The following is a 21184-nucleotide window of genomic DNA, read 5'->3' as shown; positions in this document are numbered from 1 at the left end:
CGTGGTCTCTCCACTTCTACCTGTCACTCCACCAATTAAGGAGCCCCGCTTCGCAAACACCTTTCTCCATTACCACATACATCCACACACAGACACCTGTGTCCAGTACCACATACTGTACATCCACACACACACACACACTTACAGTGTCCAAACATCAGTGTCAATCAAACATACTTGTAGCATCTAGGGCTCGTGGTTGAATGGTGAAGAAAGTCAAATAGATTACTTAATTTGAAAGCTCTTTATTTCATATAACACAGGCAACAATTTCTACAAGGATACTTTCACGTTCAGATCAGTCACAGAGAGCCTCTTATAGTAACCATTCTCTACCCAAATCTATAGGTCATAGGTCAAGGGTCAAAGGTCGTCCACAAAAAACCCCATTCTCAGAAAAGACAACCAAGCACCACAAATGCTGAATGATTTAGAAATGGGATTAAACAACTGGTCTGCAAAGGGGAATGAGTACCTGGTGCTGAGCCTGAAGATGTCCCCTGATATAGGACATAAACAAGAAGAACAGCTCAACTGAAAGGGCTCCGGGGATGAATACATATTTGTGGACATGGAAAAGTACACTTGTGCCTCTATGCAAAGGTCCTTGATTCGGCAACTGAATTAAATGATTGTGGTCATCCAAAAACCTCCTTACATAGGAGCCCAGACCCACTTGTGTTGTGACTTTGATTTGTCTGGTGGAGAATCTTTGGGAAAAAATATAACAAAGTTTGGTCTTATCTGCTGCCCTGCTACAGTTAACTAGTTTACTCATCATTCCATATGGAGATGGAGGTTTCACTCCACTGGCTGGCAGCCAAAAGTTTACATTGTTTCTGTTGGCAGCTGTTGGCAGGAGCAGCACAGTTCACGCACTTCCTCTAAGGATTCACGTAGATGCGAGCCTTCAACGCATTGAATCATTCATAGGCTTGCTGACTGGCTCAGTGGTCTGAAGGTTCTATCCTTTCCAGCATTGCACGCTATGCCGTGCACCAACACTTTCAACGTGTTTGCTATTCAATCCAACATTACTGCTGTGCTGGGAAAGGAAGCTGCTTTTAGTATGCATTAATACATCACATTGTTTCAATGGCAGGGAACAGATGAATATTGATGAATCTGATGATGTGCATAATTTGGGGGTTTGCAAATCAGTCAAAAACATTTATGAATGTCTAAGTACTAAAATCATGACTGCCAGAAGCAGCAAAGCAATGATCTAAATCATAGAAAAACAGGGTCAAACTATTATTTATTTGATATATTTTACCAAATGCATTCTATAGTATTTATGTATTTTTTCTCCCTTAATGCTGTGTTTGAATGCAATGTGTCAATGGCTTGTTTGAACTAGAAATTGCACTCTTCAAACATCACTTCTGGATAATGGTCCCATCATCTTGGATGAGACAATAATAATTACAGTTTTTTTATTCTCTGAATCATACCCCAACGTGCAATCACTCAAACCCGTGTAAAAACCTCAATGCAATAAGAACTATCAATGTCAATTTATCGAGGTGCTTGTTTATTTCCTCTCTCGTGTTTTAAAACCATGCTAGTCGGCCAGAATGAACAGAACATGCTGATTTCAAAACCTGTCACCAAGAAACTGGAGAGCCAGAGCACTAAGAGATTTAAAACAAACACTACTGAGGCATCATAAACACATATTCAAAGCAGATATATATTTTTTTCTTAGGTTAGTGATGCCAGTAATGCTGATGGTCTTTGGGAGATATGTATTTTGTTGCACTGACAGAGGTAAATATGATCCATTTAATTTGTTTTCAATGAACATTGTATCAGATCTCAGTGATAAATCGCTAGTCTGAAAGATCTCCTCTGTGGAGTTCATGTAAGCACATCACACAACTGCTGTGGCGCTGGCATGGGCCATTTCCTAAGAGAAAGCAAGAGCAGTAAGGGACCAGTTGAGTGAATTATTCCCACATCCACCTTTGCCATGTTCAATCACAGGGTTGACACTGTCTCTCAAAGTGGCTCTCAGATCAGAGACACACTGACTAAAACATCCCCAGGGATAGAGAAAAAGAAATGCTTCAAAGAGATTGCGCTCTTGAGAATTCTTCATGCTCATTACTGCGTTTGCCTTAAAGACCAGCGCAGAAAAATCATGCAGAAAAAAATCTATTGTGATCCATTAGAAAGCTTTCCTATGGATGTTGGATTGAATAGTTGGATCACTCATAGTATTCAAAAAGGAAAGAAATTAAGAGTTTAGATTTTTTTATGGGACAGATCAGATATTTCCATTTCAAAAAAATGAATCTTTTGTGTTCTTGCAAAGTATCTTCTTGAAGGCCTTACGGAAATCCTGGTTGAATATGGTGTAAATGAGGGGATTGAGGGAACTGTTGCAGTAACCAATCCAGAAGAAGAAATTAAACAGTGGTTCAGGCAAGGTGCAGGTTTTTGGACAGATGGCTATCAGACTGTAAGAGAAGAAGAACGGGAACCAGCAAATGACAAAAACACCAATCACTACAGCCAGCACGAACGTGAAACGCTTCTCACGGTTGACCATAGCCTTGCGTCGCGCCGTGTTTGGAGTTCCCACTGGTTTGGGTTTGAGTTTGAGTGAGGCTAACTGTGTCCCTTTAGAGGTGATCACTAATCCTCTACATTTCTGTGCCAGAGTTCTGGTAGCGGTACTCCCTCTGGCAGGCGTGTCCTTCTCAGACTCTGGGCTGGAGCTGTCATCATCGGACGCGTCACCTTGCTTCTCTGGGCTGCCGTATTGCTGCTGATCCACCTGGGGGGGCTTTGGGCCGATGTTTGACTGTGTTTCTGAGGTGGCAGATGAGGAGACAGAAGATCCAGTGTTGGATGTCAGAGCAGGGGCTGAGGGAGGCATGGGGAGCTGTTTTCTCTGGCTGGTGGCTGGAGCCTCTCCCTGGGCTGGAGAGGAGGAAGAGGATGGCACATTGAGGGTTGGAGGTCTGGATGCGCTCTCTGTCTTGGCCGAGCCCCCAGGGTCCGCTCCATTGCGCTGCGCTTTGCTGATTCCTCGCTGAGGAGAGGTGGCTCCCGCGTCTTTCCTGGGCTCTCCCGGAGGACAGCGTGTGTGTTGCTTGGCGATCTGGTAGATGCGCACGTAGACCAGGATCATGATGAGGCAGGGCGCAAAGAAGGAGCCAATGGTGGAGTAGAGGATGTACCAGGTGTCGTCGTTCAGCCTGCAGTGGGGGCCGCCCTGTTCGCCCACCTGGCTCTTGTTCATGGAGAGCAGCGGCGGGAAGGAGATGACCGCCGCAATCAGCCACACCACCACGATGGCCGCCTTGATGCGGCCCGTCGTCCTCTGAGGCGTGTAGCTGACGGGCCGCGAGATGGACAGGTAGCGGTCCAGGCTGATGGCGCACAGGTGCACGATGGACGAGGTGCAGAAGAACACATCCAGGGCCAGGTAGATTTCGCACCACATGGCACGGAAGTACCAGTAACCCATCAGCTCATTGGCCAGTGAGAAGGGAATAATGAGGGTGGCCACCAGGATGTCGGCCGCTGCCAGGGAGACCAGGAAAAGGTTCTGAGGCCCGCGTAGGGAGCGGCTGGTAAGAACCGCAATAATGACCAGGATGTTTCCAAAGATGGTGAAGAGCATCATGAGCGTGATGGCGGTGGCAATGGCTGCAGTGGCCTCCGGAGAGTAAGGCTGCTGGCTGCTATTAGTGCCACCTCCAAGTGGATGGATAGCATCCGGAGCTGCCTCCATGGTAGAATTCATCGATGAAGTCAATTTTGCACCAAGACAAGGCTTGATTTAGTCTGCACTCTGGTTAAAACTGCAAGTATGTGCTAGCTCAGTCCTTTAAGGAAAATTCCATTTTTAGTCAGAGATAATTGAAGACAGGAACTGCTGAAGACAAACAATGACATTATCCACTTATGATAATGTGAACAACAGATTCAGTATTCGAATAAAAAATGCTAAAAAAAACCGTCATGAATACAATTTAATGTAGCTGTTATGGTGTTGCCAGATTTTGCATTAATGCATTTTTATCAATCACTTTAAACAGTCCCCAAATAGTGGTGGGAACGTCAATATCAAGCATTGAATGATTTCCAAATAATCTAAATCAATAAATAATCAACATCAACATTCGCAGTCACCTGGAGATTGTTTGCAACTGTTACAAATACTGTGAAAATAGCGGTGAAACAAAAACATGAGTTAAATTAGCGATCGCGCTATCGCTGTTCCCTGAAGTTTGGAATCCTTGTGCACCGAGGCTTGAACTTGTCGGTCCTTGCAATCACGAGTGCCAAACTGTTACAATACTTTATAGCATCTTCAGTTTTACCTGCTTTTGACTGAATACATTCCACAACTGTTGAAGAAGTTATAGTCCATAGAAATTTAAATTATTTGTTCCGTGCATGGGGGTGGGCTGTGTCATCTGTGTAGTAAGCGTTCTTCATTTCCATTTTATCATTACGACATTTTTAGTCACTGTGACAGTGGCGACAGCTTCCGAACTCCTCTTACTTCGCACTTCAAGTAAGTGAGTAAAAGACTGCTTGGACTTGATACAAGCGCATCTTTGCCTTGTGATGTCAGGCTCAGCATCATCGGACCAAACCCAGTCCCATTGCGCTTGCGCGCACTCACACGCTTTATTCTATTACCGCAGTTCTCTCAATCCCACCTACGCTCATCAGTCGTACTGTCGTAGCTTCTCCAACATTTCAGTAGTGCAATTTCATGTAGTGGAGTAGATGAAGTAATACAAAAAAAAGTCTGATCTAGCTGAAGTAATATGATTATTGGCTGTAGTAAGGAATACATCTTTTTAGACTTGATCTGCAGCAATTGTCAGAGCAATAGGCCCTAACGGATTTAATGTATCAATTCTGCATCTACAGGGCTGATTTGCAGACTGTAAACATCCGGTGCGATCTGTAAGTAAATCACGGACAAGAAATGTTGTAAAGTATCCAGTGGAGATTTACTTAAAATAGCAAGAGCTCATCCCACTCCAAATATATGTTTTAGACATTTATGCATAATGAACCAACACTACCTCTGCAATGGACACATTCATCCAAAGCAGTTCAAACTAACATACTGATTGACTTCACACTGACTTGACACAGGTGAACCTTATTGTCCAATTACAGATGAGACCACAGACCTTGGGATAGGCTTCACGCTACAAGATTATCTGTAATTACTGGTGAATTGTGACCTCTAGTGGTGAAACTGTGCGGTGGCAGTTCTAAGCAGTTAAAAACAAGCGTTCCATTTGAAACTTTTATTTGAAAATACTTTTTTGCAAAGCATTACATTCACAATTGAATGCATGTCGATGTCCATGACAATCTCCCAAGAAGGATACAGAGGGAATTATGATAGACACTCCCACACTCTGGGGTTTCATGGCAATATTTCACAGCATGATCATGTGAGCTGTTCAGGCAGCGCGGTCTCATTTCTTTTACCAACTTCTCTCTTCACTCTGATGGAATGAAAGAGTACACATCTGATTGCTTGTACATATAAGTGTATATAACATCCAAGTTACATATAAGTGAATATAGTTTTGTGTCCTCTAAATTAGAATGAGGAGCCAACTGAAGCACACGTTCTCACCACATTTGTATAGTTTTCGAAGCCTTTGTACGTCAAGTTCACTAAGGTGTGACCTCTGGCCAAGGTCTTGCACACTATTTTTTGGCACAAGAGTGGGCTGTCCATTGGAGGAAAAGAACAAACTAAAAGACAAATAAGGTCAGGTGGTCAGCTCTCATACGAACACATCACCTCCAGACTTTAATGGATGTCACTATGGTGATTCAGTGGCAGCTCACCTTCCATAATGCGTGATAGAGTCCAGGTCATAAGGTAAATCCAGGGTGTTTGCGTCCACCTTCTTAAAGTTCTTTTCTTCCCCTGCAAGAAAGGGCAATATTCACACAACTGAACTCTACTCAATCTGGTACATGTAAATGGATGACCAACATGTTTACACCCCATGCACTGCACTGCATAGTACATTAATATTTGTTCCTTTTAAATGGTACAATGTTAACCTGTCGCAAGTTATTAAAACACTCATAATACCTTTAACTATGTTTTGGAACTCTATTTTGACGTGGCTGTCCCTGTCCATTCGTGAATGCTCATGATAGAAGCCTAGAGTGTGCAGTAACTCGTGACAAATGTTGCCCACGGTGCAGTGAGGGGCGACGGCGACCTCCTGTTTTCCACCGATGAACCCAATGTAGGATGCGCATCTTAACAGACAAACAAAGTTAGAAGACACAAGTGAGCCAGTGGAACTGTTTTTTTAAGAAGCATCCCACCTCTGCAACTCAATTGGACTCAGTTCTTACCTACTACTACCACAGAATACACACGTAAGCTTAACGTTTTAAGAGCAAGTGTCTGAGGTTGGTTTTAAACTTCAAGGACTAGGTCACAGTAAAGTTTTATTTGGCGTATTATTTTGGCATAGATCCAAAGACAGCACAAGCAAACTGCTAACTCACCCAGAAGCAGCTGAAAAGTTTATGTAGTGATCCTCGTCTTCACGTTCATGGAACGTGACACAGCATTTGTCTGAGATCATCTTCATAGCCGACAGAATTTCCCTAGTCTTGGGAGCTAGACAAAAACAAAATGAGTGAACATCTGAACCAAAAAAAAAAAAAAAGCAAGCAATCAAACATTTAAAGAACAGAGAAGCTTCCAACTGACCCAACTCTGGGGTGATGACATAGGGCAGTGTCACATGTCCACCTACACCTGGCCATATCCGATCACGAGCATTTCTGTCACTCTGGGTGATACACAACAATGTCAGATCTTCAGAACACATACATGAGCAAGAGTAGAATGTGCTGTGCATATCAACTCACCTGAACAAAAATATCACCTTCTGTTATTAAATCCTGAGAATCTTTTAGACCTGTGGCAGAGAGAGAGAGAGAGAGAGAGAGAGAGAGAGAGAGAGAGAGAAATGATTCAGTGAGTATCTTGTGACAGAGGAAAGTTTCCATAGATAATTGTAAATATGCCAGGATGCAATTGTGCAGCAGGATCCTATGTATCCTTGTGTTGCTGTCATTTACCTTTTATGGTCTCTGGGCTGATGTTGGTAAAGTTGTGAAATGTATCGTCATCTGAGAGAAGAAAACATGAACAGTGACTGAGATTTAGAGAATGGATTCCGAAACTCGGCTCCCAAAAATGCCAAGAACGGGCTACGAGCAAGGACTGTGGACAAACTCGCATTTGGATTTTGATGAGCTAATGAAATGGTTTGAGTTCAACGTAACTTACCCACTGTACTATTGAATGTACCATTTTGATGAGCAGACGCTCCCGTCACTGGAACGCAGACCACTGCAAAATATTTGATATTGCGAAACAGTCTGAGAATTCACGCTTAATCTGAAAGTCAAATCATACTTTTAGAATTTGGCTACATTTAACAATTTACCAGTGTTGTTATCCAGAAGGGTGGCTATGGAATATAAGGCTACCAAAGTGAAAAGTACCGGTCTAATGTGAGACATATACATGATACAAAGCTGTTTAGAGCGGTCTTTCACGATAATGATAATGAGATTCACGTGGGCATGTGTGATTTATATTGTAGAGACACTGAGGACTTTTATTAATTGAAAAGCCATTATTCAATTGATTTAATTTCAGACAATGATTGGGTAGGCTGGGTGTTGAATTTTGAAAAGAAGCCGTCCCGTTGTTATTGGTTGGTCTAATGTTAAATCTGAACAGCAATAAGCTAGAAGTCAAACTTTTGTGGTCGGAACTGTGTACGGCTTCCATGTTACCATTCCGGACGTTTTTTCAAAGAACATCCGGCAACAATCCTGCGCCGACCTGCATACACGTGAAACTGAATGTTATAACTGTATAAATTAATCCTGTTGGTCAACGTGTAAAGGTAGGGCTGTAATTATTGATGGGTCGTCGATATAGTCAGTCATATTAGCACACTTTAAAGTTATGTTGTTCGACTTAGTAAAGACATCCTCGTTACAAAAACGTTTCTAGCTAACTAACGTTAATTTACTGACTATCAATGATCTGAGTGATCAATTGCCACAGATTACATCTCAAGAAAGTCTCCAAACGTTTCTCCTTTTTTTCCGTTAAATAGCTACAAACCTATCCTTAAAAAATGAGGAAGGCTTGATTCAGTGGGGAATTGAAACTGTCCTTCCGTCATCAACAACATTAGCGTGCAAAATAATGTATGCTGATTTTAGGATCTAACGATAGAGAGTTAGCTAACGTGGACAACACATTCAAGTTTTTGTGAACGTTGGCTAGTTAGTTAGCTGACTGGTCAAAGCATGACGCGCTGGGCAAGAGCCAACAATGTCCACAAACACAAACTAACAGATGCCACCCCATGGAGCCGTATGAAGGCTGGTGCTGAGGGCTCAAATGCAGGCACGAGATCCAGTGGTGGCCGCCGAGGACCTTCCAACCAAAAGCCAGGCAAAGGGTCATCTTTTGCGCTGCGGCGCAGTCAGCCTGGCCAAGGAAATAAACCGAATAAGAAGAAGGATTTCTGCAGCACGGATGTAAATGGATTCATGGATTACCTGAAGCAGACAGGGCAGCCGTTGCCAAGAGGGCAATTGTCAGCCCCAGAATTTAGTGAAGAGCTGAATACTGCCTTCAAAAAGGACAAGAGGAGAGAAGACAGGAGACTAAAAAGACAGTCTACTAAAAAGAATAACATGGTAAAAAAAATGACAAAGCAGCTGATTGCATTTTGGCCAGTCACACACCTCCTACTGTACTTTGCCGTTTTTGCACTATGGGCACATTGAGCTATGATTATGGGTTGGAGAGAAAGCGTAAATTGTGACATTTACCTGTTTTTCTGTCTGTGCTGGTGGTGTGTAGGTGTGTTTCCACTGCAAAAAGCCAGGTCATGGGCTTGCCGACTGCCCAGACGCAGACAAAGACGAGGAGATGGGCTGTGATATCTGCTACCGCTGTGGCTCAACGGAACACGAGATCCAGAAGTGCAGAGCTAAAGTGGACCCTGCCCTTGGTTAGAGCCCACTTCAAAATATGTCAAAATGTCTTAGTCGTTATTGTTTTCAAGGAATGATAAAAGCACATTTTTATTTCTAATGCACTAAACTACATGTAGAAATTACCTATGAAGTTATGTAATGGAATGACTACTGGAGTTAATAGTTTTAGATGAAGGACTATCAGTTAAGTTCTTTCTCTAAAAAGAAGTCCTTATATTGAGTTGATGGAGATTAGTTGTAGAAGTCGTGGTGGTGTGGCTCCTAAAATGCTCCCCTCTCTTCAGGTGAATATCCATTCGCCAAGTGTTTCATATGTAGTAAGACTGGTCATCTCTCCAAATCATGTCCTGATAACCCCAAAGGACTGTATGCTCATGGTAAGATTTTGGTTTGGTTATTTGCTTGTGTGTTTATTTATTTAGACATTTGGTTTTGTTTGTAGTCTTGAGATTGAGTGTATGTTCTGTTTATTCTTAGGGGCCTGTTGTCGACTGTGTGGCTCTGTTGAACACTTCCAGAAAGACTGCCCTGAGCATCAGAGTACATGTGAGTATTTCTAATATTATCTTCTAAAAAGAATTGGTGGAGTTAAGAATGACCAAGGATACTGAAAGAAAAGCTGTTGTTTGTGTGCTCTCACATTTTTAACTGCAATGGACGAGATTATAGCAATTTACCTGAAAGACATACATTGTGTATGTACATTTAAATGTAATGCATACATCAACAAAGTCCCTTGGATAACATACTAATGACTGTTGTCTGGACTGTTATCTCTTCCCAGCAAACTCCATCACTGTCAGCCGCTTGTCCAACAGAGTGAGCGCCGATCATGAGGAGGTCCATGTTCCCGTTAAGAGAGCACAGACCAAGGCTAAGCCCAAGGTGGTTGTCTTCTAATGGAAATCAACGTTGTTCTGACCAAAATGGCAAAGAATTTGAGGTCATTTTCTTGAGGTTAAACCCATTAAATATGGAGCACTGTCCTAATTCCATATACATCCTTATGCTATGGTGAGTTTCATGAAGGTGCCCTCAGACGTCAACCCAGGAGTGGAAATCTCTGAGGAATTATGAACTGTTCATGTCAATTCAGACATGTTGGAACTGTTCACAGATATTTAAAATCAGGAAACAATGATGTGCCTTATTTTGTATGCCAGATTTGTTGTTTTGAGACATTGTGTTAAATGCTTTTGATGCAACATGCAGAGTTTACATATAATAAATATGCATTCAAACATGAGGTCTGAATATAACATATACATATATAACACGTTTATTATTACATTCAATAACATCTATATATCCATAGAAGAAAAACAGCAAATATATAAATACTATACAAAAATCGTTCTTTACAGGAGAAGTTGTTAGGACTGTTAAAAGGCAGTTGAGATTGTGTCGAGCTCGAGAAATGAGATGCAGGATCTCGCCGTCTCTTCCATGGACTTGGACCAGCCTGCCAGGTTCCCCTCCACAAAAGGTAGTACACCAGAAGTCACCTGGTTGTAGTAAGTTACCTGTTAAAATACGAACAACAAAGGACAAGGAATGAGCCCCATTAGAAAATTGAATTTGAAAGGCCATTCATAACCATAAATACAGAGGTATTATTTCATTTTCATTCAAAACCAACTTTATGCAGATGGGACTGCCATTTGTAGACCTATCCAAAGTGGGCACATGTTTCCACCCAAGCACATCTGGTTGAATATTATAGGTGATGAGGATGAGGTACCTTGCAGGTGGAATGGGAGGCTCTTTGTACGATGAATCCTGCACATTTGACCTCGCTGCGAGTGCAGTTTTCAACAGGGGGCAACTTCTCCGTAGTTACGGAGCGCAGTCCAATCACGTAAGGGTCTCTGCAGGAAAAGACATATGAGCTGCACATCTTTCTCCAAACACTGCAAGATACTTTACACTTTATGTCAGCTAATTTAGATGATTAACAGTGACCCATTAGCTGATATATGACACTCATCAAATCGCTACCTGTTTATGTCTTCCTTTCCTTCATTTAGTTAGGTATATTGGCATATTGTGCAATACCATGTAAGCCAAATAGATCCACTATGTCCAGGAAAGCTGGCCACATGGTGGCGCTGTACACTTGTTTAGGTTTGTAACCCTACGGAAGAATTCCTTAGAAAATCTCTATTGGGCCTTCAAGTTTATACTGAACAGCTTATAGTTTTTTTTGTTTTTTTTAGACCAAATGATGTGACCTTTTCACAAAAATGTTCACACAGGTTTTGGGCACAAAATAGAAGATTTGACCTTTGGATACGTTTCATTATATCGTGGGTTGCAATTAAATCAAAAACGGTTTGATTCTCCTGTCCAGACCACATACATTCTGTGGTTATGATCTCTCTGATCGTCTACAAGTAAAGGTTATATGATGTTACTGATATTTCAGGAGCTGTGGTGCTAACGTACTCGTCTTTGCATGGTTGCCTTTGAGACAGAAGTAACACAAAGTCACAGATGATTTTTCCGTTTATGGGGCTGCATTTGATGTGGTACACAGTCTCCTCTTCATCAGCTTTCTCCACCTCCTCACAGCTCCTGCACAAGGCGAAATAATCACAATAGTTTTAGAGAGGGAATCAGCAATATACAATAAAATATGTATTAATTAACGACTACTTATTAACAATGAATACTAGTTTTCCTGAAGCATGTGCTATGCAGTGTAAAATATTTACCCTACTGGGGTTTGTGTTTCTTTAAAAAAATAAAAAATGTTGGAAGCATCTTTCGTGAGCCCTCTTTAAGATGCCCTATACCGCCAATAGTGATCTTGACTGTTTACATTGAGTTGTCAGCTTGCCATGTTAACATTATCAATAATTGTAATGACCACAGAAGTTCCTGAAAATGTCCTAAAGATGTCACATAAGCTATCACAGCAATAACCAAATAGTAAAATGACAGTATGTGACAGTGCTTTGACGTGGATATAATATGATTGTGTCCAGTAAAACATCATCATAGAAGTTATTCACCATTGCTATTTTTAATCATATAAAACAAAATACCATATTCTGTATTTGCAAGGCATATGTGTACAGTAGGTGTAGTTAGTTCAGTCCAAACAGCCAGTGGGCTTACAGGTAGTGCTTGTCCCAGAGTGGCCTCAGGTGGAGGTCGGAGAGCAAGGAGAAGGAGTGGAAGGCTGTAGTGTTCACCTCCATCTCCATCTTAATACAGAGGGAGTCCAGCTCCTCCAGCACAAACACTCCTATCTACAGCCAAGACAGGCAGAAAACAAGCTCATGAGGTTCAACTGAAATAGCATGTAGCTGTTGATGATAATTATTTCATATTTAGGGTTTCTACTGTGGTTTGAGTTTGTGATACTAATGTAAGTAAGAGACATTCATCAGAAGAGGCATACCTTATTGTTGACACTGCTTGCTTCCCATGTCCGTTTTCCTGCCAATACTGTCAGAGCTGCTATATTGTTATAGCCCAAGTACACCTGTAGAGGGCAGTGGTGAGTTGACAATAATTCATTACTGCACAATACAGAAGTGGGGCCATGACTCAGCAGAGTTATGATGGCTGAAATGTTTGTAAAACTGTGAATGAAAGTCATACGAAAGTTAAAGAAGTTTGGTCTATCAATACCTGATTAGTTTTGTCCCAAGGGACAGACAGAGGTCCTTCATCTCTGGAGTAGAGGATGTGCTTTCTAGGAAGAACAAGGCAACAGATTTACGAGATGATACCAAGGGTTTAAATAAGTAATACCCTATTCCTTCATTTATCCATCCACTATAAGATCATTTAAGCATTTGTTACCTAGCCATGCGAATTCTCTTTCTCACAATGGCAGCCAGATATCTCCTCTCTCCATCCTAAAGGATAGAGAATAAGAAATACAAAATAAACATAGAGTTATGTATTAATCATTTAACATGATGGAGGACCGCTTTAAACTTTTAATCAATTTGTTCATAATCCACCATGTTGTCAGAGTTATTTTAGAATGAGTTTGAGTTCAATCTTTTTCTGAGCAATTACAAATGTCATACTTTGTAGGTGATTCTAATACAGTTGATCAAATGATCCAGCTAGCAGTGAAACAACAGCTAACCTGTGTGGTGAAAAGAACCTCTGGGAAGGGCAGCACGTGACCCTCGCTGTTGGTCCTCTGGTACAGGAAGAAGGCGCTGTTTATGTGTCGCGATATTCCTTTGGACCACTCCTCACAATTGTAGGCCTCTACCCGCACCCCTACCTCTAGACTGGCAGAGAAAAAAAGGCCCTTCAGTCAGTGGCCACGCTGACCATCTCAGCTCAGTCAATCAAAGCTAAAGACTGCACTCTTTCTCCTCTTCTGTTAGCAGCACAGAATATGAATCAATCTCAGTGTGTGGCCCCTGTGGAACCAATGATATTTGTAGTCTGGGTAACCCACCATACTCAATCTGTGCAGATAAAGTAACTCAAGGCACATGGCACATGTTGTCTGTTGTGTCTGTATCTTTCAGGGAGCCCGTGACCTACCTGGTCTGGAAACAGTTGTTGACCATTGCTTTGAACACCAGTCTGTCCCCCACAGTAGACGGCCCTCTGAACTGGAACATGTCCACAGCTTTAAGGGTGGGGTATGTTCCACATAGCCGGCTATAGAAAGACAGAGGTGAGCACAATACAGTACAGGAGAAATGTGGAAAAATCAATACAGCTAACACAATCCATAATTATCCACAATTCTGGTCTGTTCAGTGTTATCCAGACTGAAGTAGCCCTAGACTGTGTGTGTATGAAGTCAATCCTTGCCATTAGTGAATGTAATAACCTGTGTAGATAAAAAATAAGGCCATTGTATGTTTGTCTGCTGAGATGCAGTATGGTAAGAATTGTTCAATCTGGCACCTTGCCGCCACTGTAGCTGCGTTCTCCATCCAGGCCATAATCTGTCCTCCGAATGTGTTACCATGGTGATTGGCATGTGGAGGAAGGGCAAGTTCAATGCTCTCAACTCGGGTGCACTCTGTTGATATTCTCTGGGTTGGACTGGAGTCTCTCCTTTTGCTCACACCTTAAAGAAAAGCAGGCACGTCCAGAAATAAGTCATATTTTCAAAGGCTACCAGGACAAGCTGGTTATTTATGAGGAGGTACTGATTTACAAGCAGTGATTAGTATTTAAAAGCTGTTTCGTTTTCATTATGTCGATAATTCACGTTCTAGCGATGCTGGATTGCAACTAGAAGAAATGCCACACTGATACACGATTCACGGTCTTTTCCTGAAAATCAGAAGTAAAAATGACACAAGTGTGCAGTGTTTAACATGTTTCAGACGGGACTATTCTCTGACAGTGAAAGTCATACTCATTGTAATGCTCTCATGAATTGTAACAGGGCTGGTGTGTGGAACTATGAATAAACCAATGTGAGTGTAACTGACACCACATGACCTGACGGTGAAACAATGTCACTCTTGTGCTTGGCCCCCATATGAACGGCCGAGTGTCTGTCCAGTGACCCTGCCCTCTGGCTGACCGTGGAGTTCTTTCCAGTGGAAGGAGCCAGCATTGGGAATGACAACACTTTGGTGCCGCACGGGACACTAACTCTGTGCCCCCCGGGGCGTACTGTGGCAAGCTCTGGGCTCTGGATGTTTGTATTTCACATTCTAACTCAGTAATATCACACGGCGTGTTCGATGGAATCTCTAGTTGTACCTTTAGTTTCTCTCTTTTCAGTGATGCTTATCTCCCACTCATAAATCAGAGCAGTGAAGACGAACTTGACTGACCCTTGTCTCTGAGGCTGTAGTAGTCCACCATGAGGTTGTTGAAAGCCTCCTCGTTGTAGAGGCGGAGGCGGCGTCTCTCGGACGCCAGTGAGTGTTCCAGACGCTCCTCCACGGAGTTCAGGAAGTCCACTGGCTTTAGAAGTACCTGGACGGCAGAGCAAAACCTTACCGAGACAGGTCAACATCACCATGCTATGGTTATTCTGAACAAGATGCTACATTCTGACCTCCCTGTGGTTGCTTAGGTTACAGTAATGTGCCTACTATCATTCCCATCACTGTGTATTTTAATATTGGATCAGTATCGTCTATGAAAGAACTAAGAACATGATAATAATTTATATCATACATCATACCAAAAATACTGAAGGTACACTCATGTAGTACTGAAAGCACATGCAAAGATGTCTGCCGTCTTACTGTACTCAGTGTTGGCATAGTGCAGCACTGACAGACCTCTTACTGTACTCAGTGTTGGCATAGGGCAGCACTGACAGACCTCTTACTGTACTCAGTGTTGGCATAGGGCAGCACTGACAGACATCTTACTGTACTCAGTGTTGGCATAGGGCAGCACTGACAGACATCTTACTGTACTCAGTGTTGGCATAGTGCAGCACTGACAGACATGACAGGGGACCAACACAATCCACCAAACCACAGTATAGAAGACTGATTGTTTTTTTTTCCCTTCAGAGAAGACTACTGCTGTGGAGACCCAATCTCGTAGCTGTGAAACACAGAGCTCTCCATCCAGGCATGTTGTGTAAAACATTGATGCACCACTGGAGCATTGTGCTTCATCATCACCTAGCACTTCCTTTCATCCAGAGGGCCTTACATTACAGTGGATGGACATAATTGCTGGTGCTCTGTTCCACAAGCTGACTAATGAACTATGCATGTGGGCACTTAAAAGTGGATGGGAAACAGTTGCTAATAGACTTATATGGTGGCATCACTATGATAGAGGCAGGGAGAAGCAGGAAGCGGAGCTCTGTAAAGTGCAATGCCCACTCACTCACTCACTCACTCGCTTACTCACTCACCTTCCTTCCTCCCACTGGCTTCCCCACGAAGGTGGAGAAGGCCACACACACCCGCTTTAAGACCCCACTCTGCACATCCTGCACAGAGACGCAGATCCCAACCTAAACACACACACACACACGATATATCATCAGTGGTGTTGACCTTGCTGTTGTCAGAGAGTGCACAATCATTGATGAGTGGAGAGCTGTGGCATACCTCCATACTGGTGTTGAATGCTCTGTTTACTCTGGCTTTGATGTTGATGACTTGACCCACCCTGCAAGAGATCCGGGGCAGTACAGTAAACCTTTACAAAGTACTGTATGATATCATTTACCATTTAGAACTAGCAGGTATGTATGAGCAATACGCAGGCATTACCAAACTGTCTCTTCAAATCGGATGTCATCCATGGAGGCTGTAACGCACGGCACACCAGCATGTCTCTCAGCTAAAAGGGACAGGAGAGACAGGCATGGGGATGAGGAAACTTTAGTGGGGTTTGATATGTTTAGTGTTGTAGTTTCTGATAACTGCTTGAGGTCATGAATGAGGTTATCATGATCGCCTGATATCGCTTATCAATCAGTCATTTGGAACCGCTCAGCCGAGAAACTAATATAGACTTTGAAAAACAGGCCAGCCGTGAATTTGACAAACCGTTGCCTCAGACAGATGTTTCCACAAACATAGATGTTATGAATAATTCACCTCACCCTTTTTTTTTCTTCTTATTACCGATTCTATCCTTCTCTTTTTTTCTCTCTGTTCCCGTCCCTCTCTCACACACACCCCACTCACACACACACACTCCCCCCCCCCCCCCCCCACACACACACACTAGGAGAAAGACTTTGCCCTCTTGCAGTCTTTCTGTTTGTCAACAGCCATCTTCCTTGGCATAATCTATATTTAATATCCTTAAAAGCCAAGAGCCTCTGACAGCAGGTGGGACTTGCATGGCTTGAGAGGACACGTTTAAATCATTAATATCTGTCTTCATGGTCAAACACAGAATCTCTTCCCTTTGGGGTTTTTAGAAGGGGTGAAAGTGGTCTGCTAACAGCGCTCCGGGCTGTGGGACGGCAGGAAGCAGGTGAAAGGTGAGCGCACTCTGGTTACCCCTTCCTCGCTCAAAGTCCCGGAGAAGGTGAAGAGCACTTGTGTTTGGAAGAGCCTCAGCCATTCCAGCAGTCTCACCGACGGCCAGGCAGCCATGCGAGGGGGTGGCAGAGGCTGAGTTACTCTCAGGAAGACAAGGCACATTGTGTCCTGTCCACTGCTTGCCAGACAGTTCTCAGAGTGAAGGCATGCAGGGGTGTGTTTGGGGGTGGTGGCGGCGGCTGAAGGAGCAGGAATAGACTCAGGCATTTTGGAGTCATGACTGCCTCAACGGTTCTGTCTGAGCCAAAGAGGTGGGTCACTGGACGGTCATATTGTGCCAATGTTGGTTTGTTGGTGTAATAAATGATCATTATAATTGTTCACTTGAGCAACGTAAAGGGAATACTTTGTTTAAGTCGCAGCATGCACTGTAGGATCAGTTGTTTTTGTAAACACAGTTTACATAATAAACGCTTGGATTGGTGGAACATTGTCACTATGGAGGAAAGAACACATCCAAAGCATATCTTAAGTATGTAATGTCCCTCCGCAAGAAATGTGCCTTAGTTCTGCACACAAGTGCCATGGGTGTGTGTATTCACCCACCTGCCAGACAAGCGATGGTGTCCATCCACTTCAGTAGCTGCCCCGTTGCCAGCTCTCCCAGGTGGTTGCCGTGGCACGGCAGGATAGCCTGGCACATCTGCACCTCCGCCAGCACATGCCCACTTCTCGGTGCCCTCTCTGAGGATCCATTAATGGCCACGACGTTCTGGTTCACTTGCTCCATTCCACGCCAAGAGCTCTAGTACCTCTTGTTTGGTTCCGATATCAAGAGCCCTAGTCCCTCTGCTGTGGTTCTGATATCAAGAGATTTAGTCCCTCTGCTGTGGTTCTGATATCAAGAGCTCTAGAACCTCTGCTGTGGTTCTGATATCAAGAGATCTAGTCCCTCTGCTGTGGTTCTGATATCAAGAGATCTAGTCCCTCTGCTGTGGTTCTGATATCTCTGAGTGCTTACCTGAAAGGAAGCCAGTAAGCCTGTGACCTGAGCCTGGTGTGTGTCGCACTGACCGTCTTAGCCGACTCCGACTCCTGACTGCTGTTATCAGTACTGTGTGGGCTCCAGCCTTTGGTTCCAAACCTGCTGCACGGACGTGACCTCACCTCACCTCTGGCCAACTTGGACATCAACGGGAGCCATGTGACCCAAGTCTCTGTGGCAAGCACCACTGAGGAGGGTATATCAGACATGACAGCTCTACAAACACCAGTGTGGAAAACCCACCCCCATGTCACATATCAGTTCCCCACATCTACCTTTACTGCTGCCGGCCCGCCCCTGCCAAAGTCCCTATCACAGTGTGCTCACCCTGGCTGTAAAACACAGAGATGTAGTGCATACAGGCAAAACAAACCACCTGCAAGGCACCGGCCAAGGGAAGCTTACTCAGGACAAGACAATCAGGTGCTATTTTATGTGTGGTGCACCGCACAGGGAAGTCAAACACTATGGAGGATGACAGCCTCAGCTAGGAGATAATCCCTGTAACACTGGAAAGTAGAACAGTGGCCTAAATCAATAAACCAAGCGGAATGAAATTCCACTGTAAATAAACACAGTCTTTGGCTTAATGGGGAAGCAGTGGGCCTTTAAATAAAGACAGGGGTTGGCCTGTCCTTGAAGGCTTGAGATGCTATTCAAACAATGAACTTCAGGGATACAGGGGTACTTCCATGGTTTCTTAAGAGTTCAGTTTTCGCTGTGTATTTAAAAACAAAGATATCCTGAATGTTGTTGTGCTTTAAAGATAACACAGTCCTGTGAGTGTGTACTTTACATTGCTATAGAGCACTAATCAATCAGTGCATGGAACTACCTGTATAGAATCAAAGAGCAGACAGGTGAGTCAGAATATTTTACTGCCTCAAAGCTGTAACTCCATCAACTGGGATTTTAAAGAGTGCATCGGGAACCCAATTACATAATTGATGTACTACATAATTGTATTTTTGATGTAGTTTCAATATTAAAGTGAAGAAAATAGCGAAGATTTCTCAAAAAGAAAGGACATATCTGTACCCACACAGAGACACAGTGACAATAGACTCTGTTAAACAGGGATGAGAAGCTTTATATCAGTACAGTATATTCAAAACTTCCCAGTGTATTTACAAAAGTCAACACAAGGTAGAAAATAACCACTTCACAAATTAAAATGAACCATCAAAAAATTCAATTTAAATTCAAATGAAAAAGAGACATGAATTACATCTACGAAATATTTTCCTAATTATCAGGCAACATTTTGGGGAAAAAATAAACAAAACAAAAACAAAATGACACACATTAACACACTAGTTGTGTGGCAATAGAAGTAACATTAACAAAGGCAGATGTTATTACAAATAACACTAAAAAACATTGCATCATTTGTACAGTATAATTTTTTAAATAATTCACAGAAACACAGATAAGTTGAATTCCCAGGCTATAAAATTACACTTTGCTGTGTAAAAATGTTTAGTAAATGTATCATAATATCAATAGCAACAATGGTAACAATGATTATAATATGGTTCAACTTAAGCAACAAACCCAGATAAAAAAAAAAATCGCAGTGAAAGAAAATCACAGTATTTCCGGGTAACAACTATAAATAAAGAAAAAAAGAGTAAGATGTAGAGAGGAGCATTTTTATCGTTTCATGTGGGCCCGTGAGAAACAAGCTCCTCACCATCTCTCTGAACATCGCCTCCTGGATCCCGTTACTCTCACCTCCAACCCTTCAGCCATGTTTGCTTTTAAATGCAAATATTCAAAATGTTTTACAACACTCTGGCAAGAAGTCTGTCAAATTTGAGGCAGACATACATGGTGCTACAATTATCTGTATAATTATACATGCTGTTAAATCATCCTTCTGTTTCTCGGTAACAGCTTGCCAGAAACACACAAGGCCAGACAGGGCATTATCACTAGAGTTCCTTGAGGTCAACCATGACTCCTCACAATCCTATGCCACAGCAAGAGGGGATGGCTGCTGAAGTGTTTAGTACGAATACAAAGGGTTGTTTGTTACACAGAAACATTTTGTATAATGATCTGTTCTTATCTATATTTATAATATGACCACAGCCATCTCCAGCAATCAGTGCTTACCTCTCATTAGTTGTTTCAGTACCCAGTCAATTAATGGCTGTGCCCTTCCTTTGTACTTCACGTAATTTTTTATATATACAAAAATCATCAGGGGGAGACATTCTTGAATAATAAGAAATGATTTAGTTGAAAATGAGACATACCACGGATGTTCAACCTCAATATATACAGTTTTTGTTTGTCTGTTGTGTTTTCTTCCCTGTCCATACACGGATCAAGTAATATACTTCCATTTGTATACACATGCACATGTAACTTCTGATTGTACACCCACATATATACACAAAAGATACAAATATAAACATTGTTAACTTGTCGTAGTCTTCCCTCTGTGTGGTTTATTTAGAGCTCAGCTCTCAGTCCTCTGTAGCTGAAGAAGTGAAACAACATTACAAAAGAGAATGATGGAGGGAGAGGGAGGGGGAGGGGGGAGGAGAGGAGGACTTGGACCCACTTTCTTCAGATTGTAAAAGAGGGCTGGCTACAGCGCGTTCGCACAACTTAATTCCCTTGTCGACTCCTTAGGACCTCAAAAAACGATGCTCACACACTCATGGTCATGTTTGGAGAGTACTACAACAACAAAAACAAAGATTACAATAAATTACACAAAAAGCATTCATCAAAACCCCTGTAATCCCAAACTATGTTACGTATCACTAAAGGGTGTCCTATTGGTATTCATATTACATGTAATCAGCAAAAATATAATTTCTCCTCCTGTTACTCATTCATATTTAAAAAAAAAAAAAAACTAAAACCAGCCAGAGTAAAGAGTGCAATAACACTGTACAACACATTGCCTAACACATTCAGCATGCTACACAATGTGATCACAGTTTGGAGGGTACGGTGCAACACTATCCCCACACTGAACTATAAGAGCACGAGTGCACGTACGCTTTCATTCTGAAAGGGGTTGAGGAAGCTGCCTCCCATCTCGCCGTCGTCTCTCGGGGTGCCAGGTTGGTTACTCATGCTGAGGTTGCCTGGGGAATTCTGGGAGAGGCAGAGCACACACAGCGATCTCAGTATTTTTTTTTTTTTT

The 21184-nt window shown here is 42.6% G+C and overlaps 4 protein-coding genes and 1 long non-coding RNA gene across 6 annotated transcripts in view; 1 reads left to right on the top strand and 4 right to left on the bottom strand.

Annotated features, from left to right (window-relative positions):
• Positions 1-200: 200 nt before the first annotated feature.
• On the bottom strand, positions 201-5183 carry LOC105911508 (alpha-2B adrenergic receptor). The gene has a single exon (XM_031577558.1). The coding sequence runs from the start codon at positions 3755-3757 to the stop codon at positions 2285-2287; it is 1473 nt and encodes a 490-aa protein (XP_031433418.1). The 5' UTR covers positions 3758-5183; the 3' UTR covers positions 201-2284.
• Positions 5184-5273: 90 nt separating this feature from the next.
• LOC105888784 (low choriolytic enzyme) lies at positions 5274-7606 on the bottom strand. Its single transcript, XM_012814529.2, has 10 exons — positions 7479-7606; positions 7319-7381; positions 7108-7158; positions 6895-6944; positions 6734-6815; positions 6526-6640; positions 6098-6270; positions 5845-5926; positions 5627-5748; positions 5274-5492 (listed from the first exon to the last, which is right to left on the bottom strand). The coding sequence occupies exons 1-10, from the start codon at positions 7558-7560 to the stop codon at positions 5488-5490; spliced, it is 825 nt and encodes a 274-aa protein (XP_012669983.1). The 5' UTR covers positions 7561-7606; the 3' UTR covers positions 5274-5487.
• Positions 7607-7807: 201 nt separating this feature from the next.
• zcchc9 (zinc finger, CCHC domain containing 9) lies at positions 7808-10300 on the top strand. Its single transcript, XM_012842483.3, has 5 exons — positions 7808-8754; positions 8921-9071; positions 9342-9434; positions 9535-9603; positions 9842-10300. The coding sequence occupies exons 1-5, from the start codon at positions 8359-8361 to the stop codon at positions 9955-9957; spliced, it is 825 nt and encodes a 274-aa protein (XP_012697937.1). The 5' UTR covers positions 7808-8358; the 3' UTR covers positions 9958-10300.
• Positions 10301-10320: 20 nt separating this feature from the next.
• On the bottom strand, positions 10321-18295 carry LOC105911606 (acetyl-coenzyme A thioesterase). Its single transcript, XM_031577557.2, has 15 exons — positions 17580-18295; positions 16251-16320; positions 16086-16146; positions 15887-15988; positions 14838-14982; positions 13951-14116; positions 13579-13698; positions 13166-13316; positions 12871-12926; positions 12697-12760; positions 12464-12547; positions 12178-12311; positions 11503-11631; positions 10799-10925; positions 10321-10580 (listed from the first exon to the last, which is right to left on the bottom strand). Exons 1-15 carry the CDS (start codon positions 17761-17763, stop codon positions 10440-10442), a joined length of 1734 nt encoding a protein of 577 aa, XP_031433417.1. The 5' UTR covers positions 17764-18295; the 3' UTR covers positions 10321-10439.
• A 795-nt stretch (positions 18296-19090) lies between these two features.
• Positions 19091-21184, bottom strand: part of LOC105913212 — a 2514-nt gene continuing 420 nt past the window's right edge. The window contains exons 2-3 of one of the 2 annotated variants that reach the window (XR_004164788.2): positions 21037-21135; positions 19091-20709 (exon numbers count right to left, since the gene is read on the bottom strand). This is a non-coding gene — a long non-coding RNA (uncharacterized LOC105913212). Of the gene's footprint in view, positions 21136-21184 lie in introns of both variants that reach the window. The other variant, XR_006152687.1, reaches the window with a different exon arrangement.

This window comes from Clupea harengus, chromosome 12 (assembly GCF_900700415.2).
Source record: "Clupea harengus chromosome 12, Ch_v2.0.2, whole genome shotgun sequence".
NCBI lineage: Eukaryota > Metazoa > Chordata > Actinopteri > Clupeiformes > Clupeidae > Clupea > Clupea harengus.
The sequence above is the reverse complement of the archived record's forward strand: the minus strand, read 5'-3'. Positions and strand labels throughout refer to the sequence as shown.

What these genes read in the sequence shown, in the direction of transcription:
- LOC105911508 (XM_031577558.1), bottom strand. Translation starts at nt 3,757, where the DNA reads ATGAATTCTACCATGGAGGCAGCTCCGGATGCTATCCATCCACTTGGA.
- LOC105888784 (XM_012814529.2), bottom strand. Translation starts at nt 7,560, where the DNA reads ATGTATATGTCTCACATTAGACCGGTACTTTTCACTTTGGTAGCCTTA. An exon ending in CCTTCTGGATAACAACACTG is followed by an intron (nt 7,382 to 7,478) that starts GTAAATTGTTAA and finishes AATATTTTGCAG; the next exon opens with TGGTCTGCGTTCCAGTGACG. An exon ending in TCTATCACGCATTATGGAAG is followed by an intron (nt 5,749 to 5,844) that starts GTGAGCTGCCAC and finishes TTTGTCTTTTAG; the next exon opens with TTTGTTCTTTTCCTCCAATG.
- zcchc9 (XM_012842483.3), top strand. Translation starts at nt 8,359, where the DNA reads ATGACGCGCTGGGCAAGAGCCAACAATGTCCACAAACACAAACTAACA. An exon ending in TAAAGTGGACCCTGCCCTTG is followed by an intron (nt 9,072 to 9,341) that starts GTTAGAGCCCAC and finishes CCCTCTCTTCAG; the next exon opens with GTGAATATCCATTCGCCAAG. An exon ending in CAAAGGACTGTATGCTCATG is followed by an intron (nt 9,435 to 9,534) that starts GTAAGATTTTGG and finishes GTTTATTCTTAG; the next exon opens with GGGCCTGTTGTCGACTGTGT.
- LOC105911606 (XM_031577557.2), bottom strand. Translation starts at nt 17,763, where the DNA reads ATGGAGCAAGTGAACCAGAACGTCGTGGCCATTAATGGATCCTCAGAG. An exon ending in AGCCAGTGGGAGGAAGGAAG is followed by an intron (nt 14,983 to 15,886) that starts GTGAGTGAGTAA and finishes TCTGCCGTCCAG; the next exon opens with GTACTTCTAAAGCCAGTGGA. An exon ending in CTTGGGACAAAACTAATCAG is followed by an intron (nt 12,548 to 12,696) that starts GTATTGATAGAC and finishes TGCCCTCTACAG; the next exon opens with GTGTACTTGGGCTATAACAA.